This window comes from Piliocolobus tephrosceles, chromosome 18 (genome assembly GCF_002776525.5).
Source record: "Piliocolobus tephrosceles isolate RC106 chromosome 18, ASM277652v3, whole genome shotgun sequence".
Classification (NCBI taxonomy): Eukaryota; Metazoa; Chordata; class Mammalia; order Primates; family Cercopithecidae; genus Piliocolobus; species Piliocolobus tephrosceles.
Window position 1 is genome coordinate 16930298 of NC_045451.1, and position 20210 is coordinate 16950507.

At 43.3% G+C, this 20210-nt stretch overlaps 1 protein-coding gene across 2 annotated transcripts in view; it reads right to left on the bottom strand.

The window, feature by feature from the left end:
• ZCCHC2 (zinc finger CCHC-type containing 2) overlaps positions 1 to 20210 on the bottom strand; it is a 70651-nt gene that overhangs the window by 44959 nt on the left and 5482 nt on the right. The window contains exons 1-3 of one of the 2 annotated variants that reach the window (XR_002726981.1): positions 19370 to 20156; positions 3104 to 3215; positions 330 to 406 (exon numbers count right to left, since the gene is read on the bottom strand). Coding sequence is in view for 1 of the 2 variants with exons in the window: in XM_026448249.2 (XP_026304034.1) it covers positions 330 to 406; positions 3104 to 3215; positions 19370 to 20169 (989 nt within the window). In the remaining variant the exon portion in view is untranslated. Of the gene's footprint in view, positions 1 to 329; positions 407 to 3103; positions 3216 to 19369; positions 20170 to 20210 lie in introns of those variants that run through there. The other variant, XM_026448249.2, reaches the window with a different exon arrangement.

The window sequence follows — 20210 nt, forward strand, 5'->3', positions numbered from 1 at the left end:
AATGCCAGGGAAAACAATGCCAGGAAAGACAATGCCTGTGATCTTGACTTAAAAAACAACGGCATTTTTAAAGATATATCCTACATCTTAATTGTGTCCTTAAATCTTTTTACTTCTTTTTAACAAAAGAGACAGGGTTATTTTAATGTGATGTAACTTCAAAAAAAACTTGGCAAACCATTCAGTAGTGTATGACAAAAAACAGTACATTCTCTTAATTGAAAACAAACACATATACCTTTTCCCTTAAATTAGCAAACCTGCCCCAAGTTTTCCCAAAGATCACTGCGCACAGCATGTGCGGCATCTTTTGTGGGGAAATGGCTTACTTTGAAAGTGTACTCCCAGTATCTGTCAGCTCTTCTTCTCTGGACTCCTTTCAACATTATCTTCTCAATGTGTACAGCTGAAAGAAAAAAACACACGCTGACTTGTGCTACAAAGACTACAGACACATTTCACTTACCTAAAGTAACCCTAAAAGTTGACAAGTGCTTAACAATTAAGCTACTCACTTTCATGTTTATGACTGGTCTTAAATCATGAACTTAAAAAAAAAAGACAAAAAAACTAGAAGCACAGCAATGTGCCATCCACCCATGAAAAAAATTTTTTTCTGTAGCTATACAACATGCTGAGTGTTTAATTTCAAACACTCAGTTAACACCAAAAATATTAAGGATAAAAATAAAAGGTACCTGCAATTAAGATATTTTTCCAAATGATAATCTTCCAAATTGTTATACAGATTACCACAATTATGGCACTTTAATATTAACTAAATATGGTTCTTTCAACTATTAATACATAGTAGGTATACATTAGAAAATATCTAGTTTTATATTTAATTTTTTAAAAAACTATTCAAAAGTAATATACCAAGCTGATAAAAATTTCTAACTGGGAATTTAAAAATTATTTTTCTCAAATGTAACCTTCAGTATCATATAATGGTAAATATAAACTGAACATTATAATAAAGGTTCATTGTGGCAAAGATTTTTCACATTACAGAGATGAAACAGTAAGCATAAATTATATTAAACTTTAAAACACTCTGAATTGAACTAGATAATCAGTTTATTTATGAAGTAAGCAAACGTATAAATCCCCCAACTATCCATTTTATAACCCCTTTAATAAAAGTACCACCTTAGGAAACAAATCAATTTCAAAAGAGCCAATCTACTAAGTGTACTCTACTCTAAGGACTTGAAGACACTGCTGTTCAGGGTATAAACAGAAGAAACCAAACTTTCAGGATAATGAGGGAGATATCAGGCTGATAATGAATATGCTAAAGATTGCAAAGAAGAGGTTAGAAAAGTAACTCAACAGAATGGGGGGGGGTACACTGTTGGATTCAGGAGAGCAGGAGATGGAGGAAAAGGGGGGCATTCATTCATTTTGCCTTAGAGAAAGAAGTTAAAATAGACAAAGTGGAATACACAAAGTGACAAAAGCATAGAGGAGGAGTAAGACTGTTAAAAGACCATGGAAGGTGGGCAATGAGAAGGCATGAAGCGTAAGATACAGAAATACACAGGTGAAAAGACATTTCTAATAAACAAAAGATATAACATTGCCAGTATTTTGTGTCAGCTTCCCAAATATATAGTATTTGGTGGCCTGCTTGTGGGCCAATTTCCCCTTTGTGGGCCAGAAATGTTGAGGATAGAAACAACAGAAAATCTCAAAAAGCCAGGCAAGAGCCTGTAACTCCTTAGAACTGTACAACAGTATGAGAGCCAAAGTGGTGATGGGAGGGTATGCTGTTTCCAAAAGCTATTATATTAAGTTAAAGGATGACACCATTAAATAAAAATCTTCTGAACTAATCTTATATTCAGAAATAAAGCAGCTCTACTTCTTCAAATCATTGGGCTCAACGGTAGGGGATCTTGGGTTTTATCTGGTCAGAATCCAATTTCACTTCGCAGAAAAAGCCACTATGACACTACAGGATATGGGAACACAGCTTCAGCGATGATTTCAAGTTCTGTCTGGTGTTGGGTACCAGAATCAAGGTAAGAGAAGACAAGAGTATGTGGTGAGGAATGGCCATAGTGAAAGTACCCCCAGCCCTCATAAATTAAAACTAAAAATCATGTATTACACTTTTTAAGAAGTAGGAATACAAGAAAAATCATCTACGGTGCCACCTTTACAGTTAATTGTTGGCATTTTGATATAATCGCTATGTTCTTCTAAAATATTTTTATTAAAAAAAAAGGACCTTCATTGTAAAACCAACTCCACTTTAGGTTATTTGTATGTTCAACGAGCTTAGCTGAAGTAGTCTGATTAAAGTAGTTAATCTGGAAAGATAGGAGTACCGTGATAGTCTTGAATGGAAGTGGTCATTATGTAAACACTTATGTTTAACATCAAACATTCAGACCTATTTTTCCTGTGAGGAAAAATGTATTACACAAAACGGATTATTACCAGGAAAAAAGGAGACATAATGACATAAATTCAAAATTTTTATAACTGAGTGTGAAGCTTATCATATATCCTTGGCTCTTTTAAAGCCCAGATGGCAGTCTACATTTTCCATTTCGGTTTCTTTCCCACAACAGGTTAATGGCTCCCCAAATGCAAAGACAAAAGAATATTTGAATTCATTCCTGTTCAGATGGCAATGTTCTTCCATCCATTCATTCCAGCCCTCTTAAAAACTGCATTATTGCAGGAAGAATGGATTTATAAGTAACTTGTTCACTCTTACAGAGAACTTGTATAAAATTCACTTTTTCAGTAGACACTGAGCTCAATTCTACAAATAAAGCACTATACTAAATACTCTGGGAGTCTCTGCGCCCCCCAGAAGCATGCAACCAGGTTTAAGATCCAGCCAAGACAACGGACTACAGAGTAGAATGACTGCGTGCATGCTAGGATGAGCAGGGCTGTGGCGCAGGAGACACCCAGCGTGCAGATGGCAGAACTAGGAGGACTAGCTCTTGAGCGAAGCCTAGGACCAGTAGGACTTCTCCACTTCAAAAAGGAGAGTAAAAAGTTTAGAGTTAATCAGCGTAAAGAGCACCCTGTAATTTTTTGATGTATTAATGCTTTAAGTTTACAAAAAAATAGAGCATACCTTCTCGCTGAGCTCTGTGAGGTGCCACGGTAAGTCCGTCCTGAGGTATTGGGGCTTGCTCTATTAAACTGCTCTCGTTATTTTGCATGTAATCACCGTGAGCAGAGTTGTTCTAGATGAGAAAGAGGGAGATATGTTAACTTACACCATGGACTAAGAGTAATGATCACAGATTTAGGTCTTCCCGTTTTACCAACAACCATTTCAGTGGCAATTTTTAGAGATCCAATAGGCGACTGCACACTATGGGCACAAAGGCACAGTGGCAGAGCCGCAAGCAGAAGACGAACACTCTATTAAAAGTATCGACTGTCCTAGCTTTCTTGGGACACAGAAAATTGCTTGATACTACAAAGAGTTGCCAATGATGTCAATTCTGAACCAGAATCAAAGGAACACGTAACAACAAATGGTGTCCTTTACACTAATCCCCCATAGGGAATGGCATGTGTACTTTTTACAAGAATCACCACACCATTTTTATTCATTGTTTGAGTTTAATAACAGTCTAAAAAGATGCTTTGTTAGGAAAAAAACTTAAGAAAGGTATCATCAATATACGCCAAGGATTTCTGAACAAGAGTATGTATGGACAGGGAGCTTACCATTAAGATTCAGTCATCTAACAGCAACTGGGTGCTCTAAACCTGAGTTTGCTCAGCCAGTCACTAGTGAACTGGAGTAACCTTGACTCCTAGATCTGCTGCTTGGAGTAATAAAGGGGATGTCAAACTTACACACAGCTCGCCAGAAATCAAGCACTGTCAGGTACAAACTGTTACAACATCATATTGATTAAGTAAAAATAAATAGCCTTATGACAGTTTTTTATTACAACTGGCACCTTATTCCCTCCCGTTATGTATGTGCAGAATCTCAAAACACTACTCATATCAAAATCACCTCGGTTTTAAGAATCAATTATGATTTTACAAATCTGTAGTAAATATACATTAATATATTTTTCTGTAAAAAAATTAGGCAAATAGAAGGCCTAGGCTCCCCACAAATCTCAATTTAAAAATATTTTGTTCTGCTGTGTAATCACGCATCCTGACCCGAGAGTAAGTATGAATTGCTCTATTTATGAGAATAGAGCACATTATATACTTTTGGGAGCTAAACTTCTGCCTTCTTGTCTCTCTTTACCTAGAAACCCAAGGAAACAAAGACTGTCTACCTAGAACCATTTAATAAGGAGAGTATAGACCTCTTAAGTCAACATCCAACTTCTGAAACACTTAGCCTTGATGGCCTTTACCAATTTTCAAGGTGACTCGTTTTTTAAAATGCAGATATGAATTCTTTTCATAACCAAACCACGCATATCCTAACCCAGACCATATATTATAAAGTGTAAAACCACATTTACCTACAAGAGATTCTGCTTCTCAAGAATTTTAATATTGCTGTAAATACTTTAAAAAACAAAGAAAATAAAGTGCTATATAATCTTCTCAAACAGCTGTGTTAACTGGTAGAAGCTTGGGTGAATAGGTTAACCATTTCTTTTTTTTTTTTTTTTTGAGACAGGGTCTCTCTGCGTTGCTCAGGCTGAAGTACACTGGCATGATCATAGCTCACTGCAGCCTCAAATTCCCAGCTTCGAGTGATCCTCTCAACCTGGCATCCCAAAGTGCTGGGATTACAGGTGTGAGTCATTGTACCTGGCTGGTCAACCATTTCTTAAAGCGAAATATTTCTCTACATTGTTCATATGTAGTTCACAAATTTAAAGCAATACTTTCAAATGTAAACTAATGCAAAATATGCAAAAAATGTTTTCATTAGTGAGATGCACAATAAGATTCCCCTTTATACCCATTAGGATGACTATTATTTAAAAAGAGTGTTGGCAAGAATGTGAAGAAAATGGAACCCTTACACATTGATGGTGGAAACGAAAATAATATAGCTACCGCTGAAGACAGTTCCTCAAAATATTAAACACAGAATTATTTTATGATCCAGCAATTCCACTTCTAAGATACACCCAAAGGAACTGAAAGCAGAAATGCAAACATAATCTGTACACCAGTGTTCACAGCAGTTATTCACAATAGCCACAAGGTGGAAACAACTCCAAATCCATCAACAGATGAACAGATAAACAAAATATGGTGTACACATACAATTACCTATGATTCAGCCTTAAAAAGGAATGCAATCCTGATATATAACAGAATTTGGATGAATCCTGAAGAGAGTATGCTAGGTGAAAAAAGTCAGACACAAGAGCAAATACAGCATGATTCTACTCATATGAGATACATAGAATAGTCAAGTTCATAAAGAAAGTAGAATACTGGCTAGGTGTGGTAGCTCACACCTGTAATCCCAGCACTTTGGGAGGCTAAGGTGGGAGGATCACATAAGGCAAGTAGTTCAAGACCAGACTGGGCAACATTGCAAAATCCTACCTCTACAAAATAATTTTTTTTTTTTAATTAGCCAGAAGTGGTGGTATGTGCCTGTAGTCTTCTGTACTCTCAGTTACTTGGGAGGCTGAGATGGGAGGAATGCTTGGGCCCAGGAGTTCGAGGCTGCAGTGACCCATGATCGCGACACTGCACTTCAGCCTGAGCAATAGGGCAAGACTCTGTCTCTAAAGCAACAAAGTAGAATAGTAGTTACAAGGTACTGGAAAGAATAGGGTGCTATTTTTTGAATGGGTATAGAATTTGTTTGGGATGATAGAATGTTTGGAGATGGTGATGACTCACGACAATGGGAATGTACTTAATGCTGCTGAACTGTACGCTCAAAAGGAGATAAAATGAGAATTTTATGCTGTGTATTTTACATCACAATAAAAACTAAAAACAGAAATGATCACACTGCCTCCACAAACATTAAATTGAAGCAACTGTATGAAAGTAGTTTGCTTCATAATCAAAATCTCATTTTTGAGTTCTGAAGTTAACTTTATGAACCCAATGTAACAACCAAGAAGTAGCCTCCTGTTTAATAACCTAGGGAGAAAAATGAAGTTTGAGTTTCTATCCAAAGTCCTAAGTTCATCATCCCATGGAATATCTACTAATTAAATGTTTCTTTTCTCCTCCAAGTCTCAGCATGTATCAATGCTATAAAATCATGTAGACTAAATTTAGAAGCTATTACTAAACTCACTCATGTAACACTGCATGAGCTGGAGATGAGAATTAGGCCGTTCGGCAGCCCCAGTGGTGGGTGGCTGCTGGGCGACACTGTTTGCCCTGCACTCCCTCTTTACTTTCCTTAGGGGGAAGGGTAGCATAAAATCTGAGAACTCCTACTTTAATGGTATCGTATAAAGATGAATAGAACCCGCTTTATCTGTTAAGTTCAGATTCCCACGAAAATGCAGAACAGTTGAAATGCCAGAATCAGCATTTTACGAAGACTAGTTGGAGGAAAGTGTCAAGGCCAAGAGAAAAGTGGAGCCTTTTTCTCTGCTTGAATCAAGAAAGCAGGGTTTAAAGATTCTAAGCCTGCAAAAATACACACAAGCATACAAGGAACTTCAGTACCAGTGCATTCTCCTTTCTTAATTTGCCTGAGGCAAAGCTTCTTCTGTCCTATTGCTTGCCTTAAGAGCTACTGATTAGCACAAACCTACATGGCACGTAGTTCAGGTAATCTAGATGGTTTTGCCACAGATCCCACGTAGACCCATCACAATTACATACTTCAGATTTCTTAACTGTGGGGACCTTGTGAAACAGCCAAGTAGCTGGACATCCTAAAAAACTCTTCTCTGAAAACATACCATTAGAACAAAGGTCATATTTGCCTTTTGTTGCTATTAACCAACGTCAAACCACAGATGGAGTTTTAGTTCACCTAACAAAATTCTACATGGTTCTTCTAGTCCCTTGACATAGACTATAAATTTAAAAATCCAAGATATTCCGAACATAGTAACAGAGCAGTAAGAGTTTATTTTTTAAAACCAAATTCACTAACTTCTTAAGTTTTCCCAATTGTCAAATGAGACTTAGAAAATTAACAGTAGTATCTAGTAACATTCTATTAAGCTTCCACGGCAGATTAAAGGTAGTTAAAAATTATTGAATACTCCTCCCGCTGAAAAGTGGAACAAACTCCCCACTCAGTGGATCTAGGCTGGCTTTAGAATGTGCTGGTGGTGATGCTCTTCTAAAGTTAGCTCCTGGGAAGCCTCAGCCTGGGCCTCCTGGACACTTGGGCTTGGAGTACTGAGTCACCACGAGCCATGCACTTCTGAGGAGAGGGGTCTAGAGATGCCATCTGGGCCCCAGCTGCATTCCAGACACCCTAGAAGAGAGACAAACTCTTCACTATGGTTGTCTGTCTAAATCCCTCACCCACAAAACTGTGAGAGATGCTAATAAAATGGTCATTGTTTTCAGTCACTAAGTTTGGGTGTAATTCTGTTCTTTAAATAGCCAGATTCATAGGTCTCCTCCTTCAGCACCAGCATCGGTACTTCCTTTGCCGACATGCTCTCACTACAGAAGGAAAACATCTTTTAACCCTAGAACTAGGAAGATGATTCAGAAATTGCTATATCCCTGGGCCAGCAGCCGCCACATCTTTAAATCCCCACACCAGGGTGTTTTGGGGTGAGGTGAAAAGAATGCATGCTTGAGTGCACAAGAATCTAGAGAAGTGCACGTCTCCTCCCCAGCCCACATCTGACTCTGCCTTCACTGTCACAGCCTTGCCCCACGAGAGATGAGGGAGGGAGGCCAAGAGGTCCTCAGGAAGGATGTGAGCCTGGGCTCAGAAGCTGGAAGGAACTTCCATGCCTTCTAGCACCTGCAGCAGAGCCACTGCTTCACCCCCCAGTGCAAAAACATTCTTAGAACCGTGTAGAAATGTAAGCTTATAGAGCATAAGAAGGATCTACGGCCGTAAGTGATTTACTCTAGTGTTGCCAAACACTGCATTAGGACTTGTGTTTCATGCCACTAGTTATTACAGAATGGGCAATTTCCCCAAACTCATAAAACTACTCAACACTCAATGCCACAACCTCTTTGTATGAGGGACGACCTCTTTCTCAAGCAAATACCCCCAAACATTACAGTATTTGGTTCACATGTGACCACGCCGTCTCCCATTTAGGACCACCAGTGAATTTCAATCATTTGATACCCAAGACAAAAATCAACTGTACTACGGGAAACTTCCCAATTAAGACACTTCTAACGAGAAACATAAAAATTCCCCAACATTTATGTTATCGAGTGTTTACTTCAGTGACCAAAGCTTAGTTATTCTCTTTCCAATCATAAGCAAGGCACTACCCCAATTCTACATCTGACTCACACCACCCCTCAAGTAGATCATAAACTGGAGATCAGGCCGGGCGCGGTGGCTCAAGCCTGTAATCCCAGCACTTTGGGAGGCCGAGACGGGCGGATCACGAGGTCAGGAGATCGAGACCATCCTGGCTAACACGGTGAAACCCCGTCTCTACCAAAAAATATAAAAAAAAAACTAGCCGGGCGAGGTGGCGGGCGCCTGTAGTCCCAGCTACTCCGGAGGCTGAGGCAGGAGAATGGCGTAAACCCGGGCGGCGGAGCTTGCAGTGAGCTGAGATCCGGCCACTGCACTCCAGCCTGGGTGACAGAGCGAGACTCCGTCTTAAAAAAAAAAAAAACAAAAAACTGGAGATCAAACACTGCAGGCTACCTACCAACAACTATGCAGGCAATAAGAAAATAGGTTAATATATGACTTTTCCATCCTATCAAAATGTCACTGCTAGATCTGCACCAATTTATGCACTCCACACACAAAAGCTCAATTAACACAGGGAGCAGAAATAATCTGATTTTTTTTTTTTTAAGCCAGGATTTCCCTCTGTCTCCCAGGCTGGATTGTACAGTAATGCAATCACGGCTCACTTCAGCCTTGACTTCTCTGCTCAAGCAATCTTCCCACCTCAGTCTCTTGAGTAGCTGGGACTATAGGCATGCACCACCATACCAGGCTAATATTTTTTTAGAGATGGGGTCTTGCTATGTTGCCCAGGCTGCAAATAGACTGATTTGGAAGGCATATTAAATAAGCACAGCCAGTCAGCAACCACCCATTGAAGATTCAATTCAAATCTACACTTGTTCCATGCTTTTTATATAAAGAAACAATTCCGCTTATTTCCAAAATAATTGTGCCTATCCTGTATAACTGCAAATATTTTTTATAAAGTAAATACTGGTAAGTACAATTCAAAATAAGACAAAATCACTACATGATATACTTAGTCTTTTTTTTTTTTTTTTTTTTTTGAGGCAGAGTTTTGCTCTTGTTGCCCAGGCTGGAGTGCAATGACACCATCTCGGCTCACTGCAACCTCTGCCTCCTGGGTTCAAGCAATACTCCTGCCTCCGCCTCTGGATTAACTGGAATTATAGGCATGCGCCACCACACCCGGCTAATTTTTGTATTTTTTAAAATCAGAGACAGGGTTTCACCACGTTGGTCAGACTGGTCTCAAACTCCTGACCTCAGGTGATCCACCCACCTCGCTCTCCCAAAGTGCAGGGTTTATAGGCTTTAGCCACTGTGCCCAGCCTCAATATACTTAACCTTAAAGCAGTGTATCATATTGGTATTTTTCTTCGTCTCGCTGTATCACCCTGCCTGGAGTGTAGTGGCACTATCTCGGCTCACTGCAATGTATGCCTCCCGGATTCAAGAGATTCTGCTGCCTCAGCCTCAGGAGTAACTGGGATTACAGGCGCCCACTACATACCCGGCTAATTTTTGTATTTTTAGTGGAGACAGGTTTCACTATATTTGCCAGGCTGGTCTCGAACTCCTGACCTCAAGTGATCCACCCGCCTCGGCCTCTCAAAGTGCTGGGATTACAGGCATGAGCCACCGCACCCAGCCTAGTATTTTGCAAAGCTATGTATTTTCCAAGTCCAAACACAGGAAATTATGACTGATCAATTATGACACACACAACGCTGACAAAAAAAAAAGAGGCACAATGCCTGAGCCTTTGGGGAACTTAAACTTCTAGTGTGAAAGGTCAAATTTATTTTATTTATTTACTGATTTTTAAGACAGGGTCTCACTCTAGTACCCAGGCTGGAGTGCAGTGGCATGATCTCAGCTCACTGCAGCCTCTGCCTCCAGGGCTCAAGCAATCCTCCTGGGCTCAAGTGATCCTCCTGTCTCAGCCTCCTGAGTAGCTGGGACTACAGACATGCACCACCACACCTGGCTAATTTTTGTTATTTTTCTGTAGAGATGCCCAGGCTGGTCTTGAACTCCTGGGCTCAAGTGATTCACCCGCCTCAGCCTCCCACACTGCTGGGATTACAGGTATGAGCCACCACACCTGGCCTGAGAGGTCAATCTTAAATGTTAAAAAGACAAAGAATCACAGAAGTACCAAAATTACAATGATATATGTGCATCTAAAATTCAGTGGCAGCAAATAATCTTTTAAGACTGCCATAGGGACAATTTCAGAAAACACCATACAAGAGACAATGGCATGAGCGCAGCCTGGAATGAAAGGGAGGATATATGAAAAAACAGTGGGAAGAGGAGATTTTGAGTCTGAAGACTTATTAGAGGTCAGGGTCTATCAGTCACTGAAAGAAAACGTAGTATGATTAAGTATTGCCTTAGAAAAGTGTATCTGGCAGTAGTATCCAAAAGATTAGAGGTGGGAAGGCTAAAAAGCAGGGGAATCAGGAGGCTACTATAAAAGTCTCAGCATATGTTCTCACTCATAGGTGGGAACTGAACAATGAGAACACTTGGACACAGGAAGGTGAACATCACACACTGGGGCCTGTCATGGGGTGGGGAAGATAGGGGAGGGATAGCATTAGGAGATACACTTAATGTAAATGACAAGTTAACGGGTGCAACACACCAACATGGCACATGTATACATATGTAACAAACCTGCATGTCATGCACATGTACCCTAGAACTTAAAGTATTTAAAAAAAAAAAAAAAAGTCTCCGCATAAAGTCCCAAGAGAGAATGGTGTCAGGCAAAGATGAGGAAAGTGTCCATTCAGGATGTGATGGGAGAAGACGATTAAGGTCATCAAACAATTCAGAGTGACTAGAAACATAATGGTACCATTGAGAGAACTGAGTGAGTCTGGAAGATTTTTAAAAAATCAATCATGTGTTCTTCTCATACAGATTCACGTTAGAGTGACAGTTGACATTCAATAAGATATACACCATAAGGGCGCGCGCGCACACACACACACCCCTTCAACTGGCTCCCACTGCAACCCACTGACAACCTATTCTTTTAACATGACCTTCGAGGCCCTCTATAACCTAACCCTACTATCTCTTCAGATGTCTTTTTTTTCCACTTTCTTCTCTCCTTCTTTTTGAGACAGCGTCTCACTCTGTTGCTCAGGCTAGAGTGCAGTGGAACCACCACAGCTCACTGCAGCCTTGACCTCCTAGGCTCAAGTGATCCTCCCACCTCAGCCTCCTGAGTAGTTGGAGCCTCCTGAGTAGTTGGGACTACAGGTCCACGATACCACACCCAACTAATTTTTTTTTCTTTTTACTTTTTGTAGAGATGGGGGTCTCACTAAGTTGTCAGGGATGGCTTCAAACTCTTGGGCTCAAGCGATCCCTCTGCCTCGGCCTCCCAAAGTGTTGAGATTACAGGCGTGAGCCACCACACCTCACCTAATGTCTTATTTTTCTACTCATCCACTGCAACCAAATTGTGCTAATCACTCTATGAATAAAACATATATCTCACTCCTGTTTACCAAGCATTTTCATTTACATTAACACATTCATCCTCACAACAATTATATGAAACAGATAACAATAATATCCCTACTTTGTACTGGACAATCTGGAGTCTGGGAAGACTAAATAATTTGCCAAAATTAACTTTTCAAAATATAAATCTGACCTCAAATAAATGACTTCTTGAATGAGCACAGAACACTTCTAATGAGCTAAGGCATTTAGAAAGGAACTAAAGGTCAAATGTTCCCGAGAGCATAGGAAGAACAGAAGGAAGCCAACTGCCCCCGGCCCAGCCAGGCTACACCTGTAACATAAACACCCGATTAGGCCCTTCCCTTCTAGATTGACTGTTTACAGAGAAAAGAACCCCAAAATGTCAGTGGATGAATGAGGCTTTTGTGACAAATAATTCTTTGTAAGTAAAAGAAGTACTGTTACACACAGTCCTCCATAACGAAAAACAGTCAATGAAATAAGTTCAGTCTGCCTTGACAGTAGTACAGGCCTTTTTGCTTCCCTTTAAAAAAATAAATAAATAAAATCAGCTTAACATTTCTCAACAGAAAAATACTAAATAAGTTAAAAATTGGCCAATTTAACAGCTTTTATAAAAAAGGTAAAAAAAAAAAAGTTCTTAATTATTCCATGGATTCTAGTCTGTGCTCCGAACAAAGAATCATGTAACTTAACAAAACTGCAAAACAGCTTTAAGTGATAGAATAGCTTTCTAGCTAAATATGAAAACAGGATAAGGATTTAAGTAGATTACAGCTGCATAAGAATCATCATCTAAATCTAAAACATGCATTTTCTCCATCCCCATCCCCAAATCCAATACGAGGAAAATATCTATTTTAACGTTCTGTGATTCACGGAATTCCTTCCTTTGGGTTTATCTGTAGAATACTACATCTTTACAAGTACTAACAAAAATAAAATAACTGCTCCAAATAAATGTGTCTCAAATACCACCTTTTCAATTGCCCGTCCTTCGCTAACATCAATCTATTCACAGGGATGGTAACAGAGAATATATAAAATACTCCACTATAAGGATTTTTATTAGGTTAAAAAAAAAAGAAAACATATTCCTGAAAACACTGCAGGCTGTGTTACTGGAAAATATGCACTGAGCACTAATCTCAAGAAAGGATGCATGTTCAAGACAGCATGTGAATTATTTTGCGAATTAATACAATCACCAAAACCTTGAAAGTTATTATCCCCATTTTACAGATAACACTGTAAATTACCCCCATTTTACAGGTAAGACTCGGGATTTAAGTGGCTTGGCTGACAACTATTACAGAGCTGGTGGCAGAGTTGAAACATAAGCCTCCAAGTCTTGGGCTTTACTAAACATGGCTATCATTCTTCAAGGTCTTCTAATAGCCTCTACGACACTCTTCCTGACCCCCTCGCCACACACAAAAAATTCAGGCAACATGTATGTACAGTACATGTACAGTTATCCCCCAATACCCATGAGGAATTGGTACCAGAACCTCCCAATACCAAAATTCAAAAGTGCTCCAGTCTGGAAATAAAATAGCCCAGTATTTGCATATAACCTATGTAATCCTCCTGTATACTCTAAATAGCTCCAGATTACTTATATCTAACACAACATAAATGCTGTGTAAATAGCTGTTATACTATATTGTTTTGGATTACACGAAAAAAAGTCTGTACGTGTTCAGTACACATGTAATTTTTTCCCTAATATTTTTGATCCATAGTTGGTTGAATCCCCGGATGTAGACACCATGGGTATGTACAAATAAATCACACAGACATATTTTAGTCAACTTGAGAAAAAGAATGTACTTCCTCTCCACATCCAGCACCCGCTCCCGCCTCCCACCATGGTATACATGAGACTTTTTCTGAGTTCTCCTTACCTGGAAAATGATTGCATAGAAAAATGTAACTGGGGAAGGAACTCAGGATTTTAGTAATTATTTCCTACTAAAATAATCACTATTTAACTCTAATATATTCTAAAAAGCCTCTTCCAAATGACTTTTATAACTGAACTGCTTTTATTCTTTGCTGTAGCCAAACCAACCTAAAATTTCCCATGAAAGACACAGCTGTTTCTGGCCCCCACTCTCAGTATGTGAGACGCTGTGCCCACTTCTCTACCACCACCATCTACACAAGGCTGAGCTTTCACCTGCAACTGCTAACATTTATTGAAGACCATGAACCAGATACTACTCTACAAGTAAGGAGGACGCCTTCACTGAATCCTAACACTCCCAGAGTGGCGGGAGGGAAGCCTCAGGCAGCACCCACGGCCCCAACAACACTATTCACTTTAAAATATCAAATAACCCAGCAGCAGGGGCCAGTGAGTTAAATAAAGGTATTTATTAATATTACCAATAAACATTAGAACTGGTCATTTTAAAAGAGCATCTTTTTTCTTTTTTTTTGAGACAAGAGTCTCACTCTCTCACCCAGGCTGGAGTGCAGTGGCATGATCTTGGCTCACTACAACCTCCGCTTCCCAGGTTCAAGCAGTTCTCCTGTCTCAGCCTCCCATGTAGCTGGCGCTACAGGCGCCTGCCACCACACCCAGCTAATTTTTATATTTTTAGTAGAGATAGGGGTTTCACCTTGTTGGTCAGGATGGTCTCGAACCCCTGACCTCAGGCTATCCACCCGCCTCGGCCTTCCAAAGTGCTGGAATTACAGGTGTGAGCCACTGTGCCTGGCCAAAAAATCATCTTTTGTAGTGCCTCCTATAATAACTGAAATTCTGACAATCAACCTTTTCCCTCTCATTTTCAGTTACTCTCTCACTAGGATTCTGGCGGCCACATCCACATTCAAGTTATCTTGAAATAGCATCGATTACGTTAAAATTCTTTTAAGAGTTTTCTTCCAGTATGTTTCCTATATTGCAAAGTTAATCAAAGCACTTGCTCTATCAAGTACAATTTAGCTAACTAAACTACGCAATGAAAAAGTAACAATTTTGCGAGGTTTTCTTTTTTTTTTTTTTGTGACAAAGTCTCACTCTGTCGCCCAGGCTGGAGTGCAGTGGCGCCATCTCGGCTCACTGCAACCTCCGCCTCCCGGGTTCAAGCGATCCTCCTGCCTCAGCCTCCCAAGTAGCTGAGACTACAAGCATGTGCCACCACGGCCGGCTAATATTTTTTGTATTTTTTTTTTTTCTTTTTTTTTTTGAGATGGAGTCTCACTCTGTGGCCCAGGCTGGAGTGCAGTGGCCGGATCTCAGCTCACTGGAAGCTCCGCCTTCCGGGTTTAGGCCATTCTCCTGCCTCAGCCTCCCGAGTAGCTGGGACTACAGGCGCCCGCCACCTCGCCCGGCTAGTTTTTTGTATTTTTTAGTAGAGACGGGGTTTCACCGTGTTAGCCAGGATGGTCTTGATCTCCTGACCTCGTGATACGCCCGTCTCGGCCTCCCAAAGTGCTGGGATTACAGGCTTGAGCCACCGCGCCCGGCTTTAGTAGAGACGGGGTTTCACCATATTGGCCAGGCTGGTCTCAAACTCCTGAACTTGTGATCCGCCCTCCTCGACCTCCCAAAGTGCTAGAATTACAGGAGTCAGCCACCGCGCCCGGCCACAAGGTTTTCTTTTTAACTAAATGCACCACTTTTAGTAAGTGAAGGACCCATGGCTACTTAATTTTTGTGGATTCAAATGATGAACTCAAATATGTTTTCTGAGTTCAAATAACACGAAAACACAGGATGATTTTGTGCCTTAGTATCGAAAGTTTACATTTTTATCTTTCATTCAAACATTAGTACTATTAGCCAAGCAATTAAGCTCTGAAGATCTTGATGACACAATCTCCAGAGAATCGCCATACCGTATTAATCAATAACCACTACTACGATCGTCTACACGTTTTATGCTTCTTATAACTTTTTGTGTCGCTAGTTGGGGGCTAAACCTCCAAAATAAGAATACCCATTTTCCTCAACAGTTAAAGAATGTCTTTAAGTATGCAAACATTGCTTCCCTGTCTTGCTTCCTGTCTTTTCAATGAAACAGCAACAAAACTAGTACCTTTTAAAATACGTATGCATTTTTTTGTTGCTAACACACAATTTATAGTTTGGCTTCCTAATAACAGGAAACGCCCATTTTAAAAACCAAGCGTTTTCAACTATGCTATATAATCAGTCTGTAACTTCGTAACACAGGATTGTAGCAATCACACAGAGTTCCTAGGACACTATTAATGAGTGTGACTTCACTACTGTTCCCTGGACTATTTGTTGAATTTTGTACCAGTTACTGGCAGTCCACCACAGTTGTGTTAAGAACGTGAGATGTATGTACAAGCCTCCTAAAAAGAATGCTGACATTTAAGTTGTAATCCAGTGTAATATTTACTATAAAGTAATCCAAATAACAAAGAAAAACTCTGGAAATGTTACCCTTAAAAGTAAAAACATCTTTGTTGAGTTTTCCTGTATGTCCAATGTAACCTAAAAAGTATATTCTACCGGCAACCTGTGGACCTGATACCTCAACTATTAACACTGTAACCATGGCATGTCACTAACAGTTGCTGGGTCCAGTCAACTTCAAAGCATGTAATATAAAAGTGGCATTAAAGACATGTTCTATCTGTAAATGTAATTAGTTTTTAAATTTTTTAATAGACAAGCTGATTCAGTACTGGATACAAGTAAGTCTTGTGAGCCAGGGGCACTATTCTGGGCCAGTATACTATTACTTTAATAAAAAAGAATTAAAAGGACACTAACTTTATGTTAACCAATAGTAAGGCTGAAAATACGTCGTTTGGCACACCAAAGATCACACTTAGACAGTAGTTAAGAAAAAGAATGACTCCCAATTAAAGTAGCATACTTGTGTCTAAAAGGTTACTTCCGGGGGGGGGGGAAATGCTGCCACACAAATTTCCCTTTACCAGGGTTATCGCCACTGCCCAGCACTGCCGAGCGCAGCATCCACGTGGTTCTCGAGTCCCGCTGGAAGTCTTCCGCGCTAGCCCAAGACTTGGGCCTCCGCGGAAAGAGGCCAAGAGGGCGCCGGGGGCGGGGCCGGTGCGCCGGTCACATGGGCTGCGCGCGGCCGCCATCTTGCAGGGCGGGGGCGGGGAGGAGTACCGCGGCCCGGGCCCCACACCGCCGTGCGCTGGCCCCGGGCGTCGCGTGACCTCCGGGCCCCTCCGGCGGGCCGCGGCGCCTCCACGCGAGGGGCGCGCGAGCTTCGGGCTCCTCCCTGCCGACGGAGAGGTGCGCCCGCCCTCCCGGCGGCGGGAGGCCGAGAACAGCTGGACAGGATTGCCGCGAATGAGGGCTTAACTCAGCCCACCCGTGCATCTGCGGCCTCTGGAGTGACAGCCTGGGAGCAACAACATCAGATAAAAGGTCCTCAAGGCCAGAACAAGCCACAGCTGGGACTCGGAGGGCACTCTAAGCAGCAGAAAATGCGGGGTCGTGACAACTTAATGAGATGCGAATGTTGTGTTACGGTAACCCTGAACAACTGCTGGAGAAGTTCACCACACCACCAAGCGTCTAGAAATAGCCCAGTGTCACCTGTAGTACGCGGCCCCTAAGATTTATTCCCCACTTCAGTTGATGGCCACAGCACAGGACACGTCCTGAGAAGCAGTGATGTGCTGAGGTTAATGGCAGAATGCCCAACTTCACTTTGTCCATCCCGCCCAGCACTCACTGGTTACAGAAAAAACGTCACGCACTGCGGTCAACATAAAATCACATTACCCTGGTCTGCACGCATCCCTCCCCTTCCTCTACTTGCCCTCCAACACGCTCATTAAAAGCAAAATTTAAAGAAAGAAAAGGGAAAGAAAAAAAGACTTCCAGCAATTGCATCAGAAATCAGGTACCCTTGTTGGAATAGTATGAATGGCATGACTGTGGAACATTTTCTTTAGGCCTGCAATTTAAGGCCATCTTTACAATATTTTATGTTATTACAGCAACATTTGAAATGAACATTGTTCCTGAATTCATGTTTTGGTCTCTAAATTTAATGGCTGTGCGGCATATAGGACTTTTGGTAAATTAACGAGTAGGCTGAAGGATGGAAGAGGCTTTTACCATCAGAACACGACTGCATGCTAGTAGTAAACAGGCACTGGAAGATGACAAAATTTCAAACTCACCGAGATAACGCTGGGCACTAGCACTACATCTGAGTTTGATAAAATACGTCCCAAAACATCAGTTACCTCACACAAGTCTCGTTTTAAAAAAGAGGGGTTCAGGCTAGATTATCTCTAATTCCTTCCAGCCCCAAATCCATTGATTCCACGGGTACTGAGTCCACAAAGCCACTAGTAAAATAGTGCCCGATTTTAGTTTTCTAGGTACTAAATGACAGCAGATATATAGACTTAATTAACGTTCAAGGAGAGGAGAAAATCCCCTTTTCCAGTATCTCCTAGAGATCACCTAAGCTGAAAAACATGGCATCCAAATCAACACCTCTCAAAAGCCTGTGACCCCACAATCTCACTTTACAGTCTCTCACTTACTGAAACCTACTCCTCCCCCCGCTTCCCATGGAAAGGTCCTCCTCAAAGACTTCACTGGACCCTAATTACCATTAAATTGCTTTCATGGCTGTAATAAAATTTCATCTTTAATGTTTCCGACAAGTGGCTCATTTGGATTCTCGTCTACTACATTTCGGTGTTTAAGTAGTTCTTTTGGGCAACATTAACGCCTATCGTAAACGCCCAACAAATATCCCGGAACCCCAATCTGCACGCAGGAATCAAGCCCGTGAGAAAGCGCGTCTGCCGGAGGGAAAGAGCATCCCAGGCCGCGCTAAGAGATGTTTCTCCACCCGGACAACCTGCCTTACTACTCATTTCAGATCCATTTGCAGGTCTCTACGTCAGATGTCTGCTGGGAACACAAGCCCTCAGAGCAGGAGCCACAAGGACCCGTACGACCCTTTTAACTCAGGCACACACACTGGGCAAAAAAAGTCCCTCTGTGCCAAAGACAAGGGCGGCTCGCCGGGAGCGCACCTTCAGGACACCCAGCCGAGGGCCAGGCAGAGCCCCGAAACGGGAGGCGGAGCCCCGGCCAGGCAGGCGGGGAAGGACGGCGCTGCCCGGGGCTCACTGCGGCTGGCTCTCGCACAGGTTCCTCCAGCGCCCCGCAGCTCCCGCACCGAGCGCTGAGATGCTCAGAGCCAAAAACGTCCCGACACACTTCCTCCGAGAAGGGCCCCGGGCGGGAAGCTCCACGTCTTCCGTGGCAACACCGTGGCACGGAAGAGACTTCTAGAGCATTCTGTGATGGCGGGTGGCTGTGTCTGCCGGGGTGTGGGGTGGGGTGGGGTGGGGGAGTGGAACGGAGCGGCCCAGCAAGACGAAGCCCAGCCCTCTGGCACTGGAAGCTGCCGGGTGGGGATTCCGAGCCACCTGCGCCAGGCTCTGCGACGGGCTGGGGCTCGGGCAAGGGGCGTCCGAGAGCGAGGCCGGGGAGGCTGGCGGGGCAGCGGTCGCACCGCGAGTCCAGGGAAGCTCCGTGCGCCTTACCTGGGCCCTAGGGCCGGCAAACTTGCACGGCTCCACCTCCACCTCCGCGTCCTCAGGGCCCCCGCGGAGCGCGGCGCGGAGCCTCTCCAAATGTTCCCTCAGGGTGACCCGCTGGTGAAAGGAGAAAGCCGGGTGCAGCGAGGCCATGGTGAAGAGCAGCAGCAGTTCCTCCTGGGCCCTGGAGCCGAGCCCGCCGCCGGCCCGGGGCTCTGCAATGCCGCCTTCCGGGCCCGAGCCGTCCTTCTCCGCGTCCTGCTCGCCGTCGCCGTCCTCGCCGCGCTCGTCCTCCGCGCCGCCCCGCGAGCCCTCGCCCCGGGCCGCGCGCAGGCTTTTGAGCACCGAGTCCACCTGGGGTAGCAGGCGGTGCAGGCGGCCAGCGGCCTCCCGGTTCTCCGAGCCCAGCAGCGCCAGGTAGACGATGAGGCGCGAGCGCACCGCGGGCTCTCGGAAGTCGGCCAGCGGCCCCGGGTCCGAGAGGCCGTTGGCCTTGGCCTCCGAGTCGCGCAGGTAGTGGTAGTCTTTGCGCGCCAGGTCTTCCAGGCACGAGCCGAGGAAGCGCAGCTCCAGCGGGTTGCACAGGTCTAGCAGTCCGCACATGAACTCCAGGCGCTGCGCCGAGCCCAGCACCAGCCCGAACCACTCGTATACCCGCTCCTGCTCGCGCAGCGCCGCTGAGGGCCCCCCGCCGCCGCCCGGCATACCCGCCCCCGCCGCCGCTCCACCAGCAACAGGCGGTCCGAGCCCCCGGGGCGGCGGCGGCGGCGGTGGCGGCAGCGGCGGCAGAGAGCCCCGCCTCCGACACGCGGCTCGCGGCGACGCGCGGCTACTGCCGCGGCGGCGG